Source organism: Strix uralensis, chromosome 1, assembly GCF_047716275.1.
Source record: "Strix uralensis isolate ZFMK-TIS-50842 chromosome 1, bStrUra1, whole genome shotgun sequence".
Taxonomy (NCBI): domain Eukaryota; kingdom Metazoa; phylum Chordata; class Aves; order Strigiformes; family Strigidae; genus Strix; species Strix uralensis.
The window spans coordinates 138,939,975-138,947,520 of NC_133972.1; the positions used below are offsets into that span (position 1 = coordinate 138,939,975).

General features: G+C 43.6%; 1 protein-coding gene across 2 annotated transcripts; it reads right to left on the reverse strand.

Annotated features, from left to right (window-relative positions):
- Positions 1-345: 345 nt before the first annotated feature.
- MSC (musculin) lies at positions 346-7,337 on the reverse strand. Of its 2 annotated transcripts, XM_074893947.1 has the most exons (3): positions 6,698-7,337; positions 5,787-5,878; positions 346-389 (listed from the first exon to the last, which is right to left on the reverse strand). In XM_074893947.1, exons 1-2 carry the CDS (start codon positions 7,226-7,228, stop codon positions 5,792-5,794), a joined length of 618 nt encoding a protein of 205 aa, XP_074750048.1. In that variant the 5' UTR covers positions 7,229-7,337; the 3' UTR covers positions 346-389; positions 5,787-5,791. The 2 variants fall into 2 exon arrangements, with proteins under 2 accessions (XP_074750048.1, XP_074750040.1); XM_074893939.1 differs by lacking the exon at positions 346-389 and having other exon boundaries at positions 4,811-5,878.
- Between the last annotated feature and the right edge of the window lie 209 nt (positions 7,338-7,546).

The window sequence follows — 7,546 nt, forward strand, 5'->3', positions numbered from 1 at the left end:
GGCACTCGCTGCTGCTTGGAGTGGGGACCACAGATTGCTGCCTAGAACAGATGACGTTAGTACGTGTATTCAGTATCTCCCCCAAAGGGATGCAGACAGGACCAGACCATACGTGTGCCAGACTGCAGGAAAAAATATTTTACATTAACCATCTTTCCAAGATCTCCCTTCTAGATAGTGGAAAACATTTCATGCTCTTATGTTTATTTTAAGGGTGGGATGAGACACTTCTACAGGAGAAAGGGGTGACACTGAGTTTGTTTTGGTTTTCCCCATAGTGACCACAGACTGTATCTCTTCTGGTAGTTCATCTGCTTTCTCGAGGCTTCCCAGAACATTGACCTACTGCACTCCTCTTCAGCCGTCTTCATAGGGCAAGAGAGACTTCCCTGAAGAAATGAATCACAGGACAGTTAGAATCTCTCTGCTCCTTGTTGCAAAAGACTTCTGATTCAGTTTGGTCCCCTTTTCCTCTTGATGATACTAAGGTCATGAACTGATTTAAACTCCATACTTTTTTTATTCAAGGAATACAATAGTTACTTGTGCTGTTACAATCTTGATTTTCTATGAACATTCATGCCTACATTTACTTCTTATCTTTTACTGACTATTGGATTTACAGTACTAATGTTGTTGCTTCTGCCATCACAGCAACTTGGAATTAAACAATGATCCATTTGTTTTTGGGATTACCATCCATTTATCTTATTCTTGTTGTTGCTATGAAGATTCCTATAAACTAAAGCTGCTGTTGTCCACCCCCTACATGTGTGCTGTGCTTGCTACGTGGGCCTTTGTAAACTCTTATGAAGTGATGCAATCCTTTGTTATTCTTGTGACTTTTTGTCCCAGATGCTGAGCAGTCTGTTGGCTTGAGCTGGACTTGTGTCTGTGTATATATTGACTTGCAGCTCTGCCTGGCTTGTTGTCACAGAGCACTTTTCTTGTCACATTTTGAATTCTTTTTAACACTGGAAATGTGTATTCTTTTTACAATGTCACATGAGCAGAGCATGAGCAGATTGGGTGATTTCCTTTGCTTGCTGAATTCCACTCACATCATCAGGGTTAATTATAGTTCTTCTGAGTGTCACCACGTGTTTCTAGTCCCAGAGCCTATCAGAGTGCCAGCACGTCAACATTACAGGACTGATTCTTCATCCCTGTATCAGCCACAAGTTTTTTCTCAGTGGTGCCTGTCTTGTTTGATAGATCATATATGAATCTTTCCAGCTGTCTTAACTTTTCTAGGAATTTTAGTGAGATTCTCATGTGCTTCATTCCAAATAAGACACTTTTGTAATTATTTTTTACTACTTTGCATTTACAAATTTTTCAGAGCCAAGGAAGAGACTGAGACCTGTTTCTTCCTTAGTACCTGAATCCTAACCAGCCTGCACTGGGGGAACACAAGTCTCTGCATAATGTAGTAACTGATCCCAATGCGCTTTTGTCAGAATATGTTAAAAATACTGATTTAGGTATTTAGGGTCTGGAAGGCAGCTCAGCATCCATCCTCTGTGCACTGCAGAGAGTATCTGTGGACACATCTTTCAGCTGGAACAGAGTGTGATAAACACTGCCTAGTGGTAGAACCTAATTCTTAGGTATAATTGCCATTAGCCTTGGTGAGAATCTGTGCTGTCATATGAAATGAAAATTCGCTATGATATAGAACTGGCTACTTGTGGAGAAGTGACTATTCTCTAGCAGAATAGACAGCTTTGTGTGTATTTAATTCAAATAATGTGATTGTTTTTTGCTTATAATATAAGGTTACTCTAAGCTTGTATTGGTGCATAGCTCTAAATCCCACTTTTTCCTTTTTATTTTAATTAGCTCATATAAAGTTTGGTCATTTAAACCTGTCTCTATCCCTCCCAACATCAGCTAGTTAGCTAAAACATTAGATAGTTAACTGAATCACGTAGCCGATCACCTCAGGGTCCTTCTAGAGTCAATGAAGAGAGACAGAGTAACTTTCAGGTAGTTACTGAGATCTTAAAATTAAATTCTTCAACTGCCTCTTTCACCTGGGAGACCCCTATGGCAATTGTACTTCTTACTTACATAGTCACTTTTACTTAGCTGAGAAACTTGAATTTTTATTCAGAATCCATAGCTTATCTGAGAGTTCTTTAAATAGTACGTGTATAAAGTCACTAAATGGGAAAGGTATGGCATAGGTATTTCTTATATGCAAACTATGTTTCTTTTGCTCAGATCAGAATTGTTAACATTTTCAATATGAAAGATGTAAGCAAACACATGCACTGGAGAGGAATGGTTTCATGATGGAGACATGAGCTTTCTGGCTAGTGATCTGCTCCATCAGAGTCCCACATAAAACAGAGACAAAACAGACTTCTACATCATATTTATATAAGTCTAAAGTCATAAAAATATTTCTGGGAGACAAGTGTTCCTCTTTATATATGGACTGCCTTCCAGGAAAGTCAGTGCAGGTATTCTGCCTTTAAGATTTCACATGAAGCAGATCTCAGCTGAATATGGGTTGCAGATGATTTGGCATTTTATTTGTAAAACAGATTTAGCAAGATTGGTATACCTTTATGGGATCAAGATGGGTTCACCTTGTACCTTGTGCCAAGGAACAAAGATGTCATTAATGTAACAAAAAAATCGTCAGGTGTATGCTTGCCAAATCTAATAAAAATCTATGTATTTCTTACCTTCCGTGCTTGTGGGCTGTAGAAATGTAAGGTAGTTTTTCATTTTAAGTCTCCCCTTCACTCAGCTCTGTAACTCATACCCAGTCAAACAAAACACTCAGACTTTAAAAACGAAATCAATTTACTCTATCAGGTTGGAAAAAACTTAATAAAAAAAAAGGACCAAACCACATTATCTTCTTATGGAATCTATTAATGCTTAAAAATAGCATTTTAGAATGTTTTGGTCACCTCATTCGTATAAAGCGCTGATCTGAATTTCATCTGTTTGTGAGTTCAAAAAAAGGATTCAAAACTGCGTGCATGTATTTTCAGTGTGTCTTTATAGTTGAGGAATGCCAGAATACGTGACCTACCTGGCACTTCCCTGGCAAGACAGCAGCCTTCATCTCAGGGCAAACCACAAGGAGCCTGTTCAATTGTCTGAACTTTTCCCTAATCACATAATGCCTCTCACTGAGAAAGAAGAAAGATTTTTAAAAATAATATTTATCAACCCAAGGATTAAAATGAATGATTTGAAATACCAGATCCTTGTTAGAGAAATCCAAACATACCTAATTGCCATATTAAGATAAGTAAGTACTCACTAATACATGTATTTCTGCATAGGGGTATTTAAAACAAAGAATTGAGTCTTACACAACATTTGCTGTCTAAAAGTTGTATTTTTTCTCTCCAGTTTTTGACCTGAAATGTCACTTGTAGCCATTGTGTACTTCTATTGTAAAACCAGTGATAGTCTGTTGGGGCACCATCATCATTTGGATGTGTATCTTACAGCAACAAATACAATAAGTACATTCATTATTTTATGAAGAAAGTATTTTTATATATTATGCAGCCACAAGGAAAAAAAAGTATTTGAGAGCATGTAGTATGGTGCATGGATGGAAGCAATACTATGTTTTTCTTCATGTCACACTCCTTACCCCCAGTTTTGATCTCCTGTATTTACTTAATATAACCATTTCATATTTGGGAATTTACCCTAAACATTTTTTCCATCATTTTGCATGGACCTTTCTGTACTGTTTAAAGTTCTCCATGATTTCCTTGTTTCTCCGATCTCCTAGAGTCTTTAACCAGTTACAGCTGGGATCAAGGCCAAAACCAGCTAAGTATCACAACTGAGATTATCTCACATGGCACCTTAGTTAAATTGCTGAGTAATCTTTTCTCCAGGGTTCACATAAACATTGGTTGAATTTTCCTATACCTTATGCCTTCCTAAAGGTCCTTCCTTTTTGATTTACTGTTTATATTCTTTTATTTTTATAGAGCTTCCTAGAGAAGGTCAGTTGGAGTCCCACCTCAGTTACATAACTACAAATTAGGATAGCCCCCTTCCTTCGCAGCATTTCTCTGGATAAAACTGGAAGACAAGTTAGATTATGGTCTCTGTACAGCTTGCTCTGAAATCACTGAAAGCAACAATTTCAACAGATCCTGGACTGAGCCCTCATTTTCTTTTGCAGTGGCTCTGGACTCCTGACAAACCAGGATAAGCTGGTTCTTGCTAACCAAATGTTTCTTACTTCTGGCTGCTTAAATGAAGAAGAGGTTTTTTCTTCTTTGAAGCAATTCAGTCTCTCCCTTACTGTGAATTAACCGCTGATAAAGTATTTTGAGAAAAAGAAAATCTTATCTCAGGAGTTTTAATCTTAAAACAGGAAAAGTCTGCTTCCAACTAAGAAAGCTGATCTTCCCACTGTACAAATACAAATAAAAGCAAAACAGACTACAGATGGAAATGTAAAATGACAAAGAACAGTAAATGACGCTGTTGCACTATCTTTCATGCTATGAAGCAGAACAAATTTCTGACATCCATTTCTTAATCTACATTTATTTATTTTTCTGATTCACAGAAAATACTATGACAGTGAATTCTATATGTTGTTAAAATGTGGTTTTCCCTGCTGATTGATATAGTACTGTACCTCAGATTATTTTTTTGGGGTGAAAGTGTTCTTATCTGACTCTGTTGCTGGAGATGTATCTGCTCTCAAGAGATGAGGAAGATAACTGTGTTTGCAAAAGTGGGTTTCAAGAACATGCATACAAAAATGTTCTATATTGATGCAGGCACACACTATCACAGTACCAGTAAATTATTGTAACCAAGCTTTTAATGTCATTTATAAAAAAATAGAGTTATTTACATTTGCAACTTATTTGATGGCATCCTCTTTTATTACAGCATTTGAATCAGTGAAGGAATGTCACTAGAACTCATTTGAGGGTAAGCTTTTGAAAGATAAGCATGACAGTACGGGAAAAATGTTTAAAAGATTGTGCATTCTTGTTATTTTGCAGCATCATACAAACTCATTCTTTAGAACACATGCACCCTGGCCTTATGGTAAGCAGAATTCCCTTCCAGATTAAGGCACGGAAACTCTGCCACATTTCTAGGGACAGTCCCACATTCATACATGTGACACTTCAAGACATAGCCAAAGGAATTAGCTTAATTCCAATGGATGGTAGCCTAAGTGCAGAATTTAGCCACTTACACATTTTTAAGAAAACTGGTTAAAAGGACAAAAAAAAAAAAAAAAAAAAAAAGTATGACTATAGTTGCAGTAAACCAGATCCATGAATACAAAAGCCATCAAAATATATTATAAATCTATCTGAGTTTCAAAGCTACTCTAAAATACTGCTTTGCTTTAGAATACAAATAACACTGTTTGGGGTTAGTTTGTAGAGTTGTATTTTGGTCCATGCTGTTAATTCTATAACATTATATTCCTCTTCCGTTAGTTTAAAAGCCTCAGAACAACAGGGTCCTCAGGCAGTGGTAAGAATGATGAAGCCAAAGAAGGGCCTTTCCAAATCTCAGACTTCAGCTGCTGCAGTCAGGTCATAAAAACTCTGATTTCCCCCGCCTCCCTTCTTTACTGCTTTAAATAAACTTCCCTCAAAACTCTCAGGAAAAGGAATGACGGGGATACAGATTTAACACTGTTAGAGATGGGGGGTTGTCCCTCTCTTCTAGTCTTGAGCCGATAAATCATAGCTCTTAAAAATATCCAGCCCATTAAAAAAAAATCAACAACAACAAAAAACCACACCCCAATTTACTTTGACTATGCGGTAGTTCCACATAATCTGCTGGCAGTAGAAACTTCTTTGGTGTCAGAGTCAGGTCTTCCTGAAACCACAAATGGCCAAGTCTGTAAGCAAAAAAAAAAAAAAAAGGTATTTCATATTAAAAAGAAAGTTTATCCTGGTATGAAACTAGAGCTATATTACTGATAGATGTCTAACTCTGGTTCGGTTGCAAACACGTCATTATGTTTTAGTCCCTGTGGGAAGCACAAGGAGAGCAGAGTTCCTCTAACAAATATTTTCATTACGTTTTTATTATAATTAAATGCTCCGCCATAGGGCAGCAACGGTCAGCAACAACTTGTTCTCGTCAAAAATGCAACATTTCTTTTGCTTTGCAAATGTTTGCATCATTTTATAAATAAAAAGCATATAAACTATTGGAAAGCAATCACTCTGCACTATATAAGCAGCCTTTCTATCCCCGTGGCACGCATCAGGCGTTCGCTTTTGCACCGACGAACTGATGACGGCTCGCTTGTGCTCCAAGCCAGCCCGCAGAGCGAATTGCTCCTTTTTCGGACGTTAAGCTTGCCTAATGCCCGAGGAATTTGTTTCGTTCGGGTCCCTTACTCCGACTCCCCAGAACAGACACACCCGCCACCGCCGCGGGCCAAGCCCGGCTCTCGGTCGCCTCCGGGGCGAGGGCTACGGGGGATTGACGGAGCAGCCGGGGCCGCCCAGCGGCTTCTCCGAGGGCGAGCACGGCTTGAGCGCTGCCAGCCCTGCTCGTGGGGGGCCGGGCCGCCGGGGCTACCCCGGGCGGTGCCCCGGGGCTTCCCCGGTGACCCCCGCGGGTGCCCCTCGCCGCGCATCCCGAGGGCGCCGGGGCCGCTCCCAGCCGCTCGCCTCCGCGCCCCTCTCCGCGCCCCTCCGCGCCGTACCAGGTTGACGGGGTGGACGTAGCCGTTCTCGTAGCGGTCCTCCTGCAGGAGCTGCCGGAGGTGGGCGATGTAGCTGGACGCCAGGCGCAGCGTGTCCAGCTTGGAGAGCTTGGTGTCGGGCGGCACCCAGGGCAGGCTCGTCTTCAGGCGGGAGAACGCCTTGCTCAGCACCCGCATCCGCGCCCGCTCCCGCGCGTTGGCCGCGTTGCGCTGGGACTGCTTCCCCTCGGGCGGCGGCCCCCGCGGGCCCGACGCCGCCTTCTTGCCCCCGGGACCGCCGCCCCGCGCCCGCTTCCTCTTGCAGCCGCTGCCCGCCGGCCCCGCCGCGCAGCTGCCCTCGCCGTCCTCCTCCTCCTCCTCCTCCTCCTCTTCCTCCTCCTCCTCCTCCTCCGCCGCCGAGGAGTTGTCCCCCGAGGGGTAGAGCTCGCCGCGGGGCTGGCGCTTGGCCGGCGGCGGCGGGTAGTCCAGCTGCAGCGCCCGCAGGTCCATCTCGGGCAGCTCCTCCGCCTCGCTCCCGGAGCCCGTGGACATCGCCCCGGGAGGGAGGCAGGGAGGGAGGCGGGCGGCGGGGCAGGCGGGAGGGGGCGGACGGCCCAGGCGCGCCGAGTCGGCCCAGCGCGGGGCGGCCCCGCCGCGGAGAGTCCCTGCCGGCGCGGGGGGGCGCGGAGGGGGGCTGCGCCCCTTGACAGCGCTATATATCGGGTGTCCGCGGAGCAAACCATCTGCCGGGCCGAGGGGAGGAGTGGGGGCGCGGAGGAGGGGGTAGGACCCGGCTGAGCCCCGCGCCGGGGGCGGCGCCTCCCCGCGCTGGCCCGCGGACCGGTGCGGCGGTGCGCGGAGCCAGAGCCT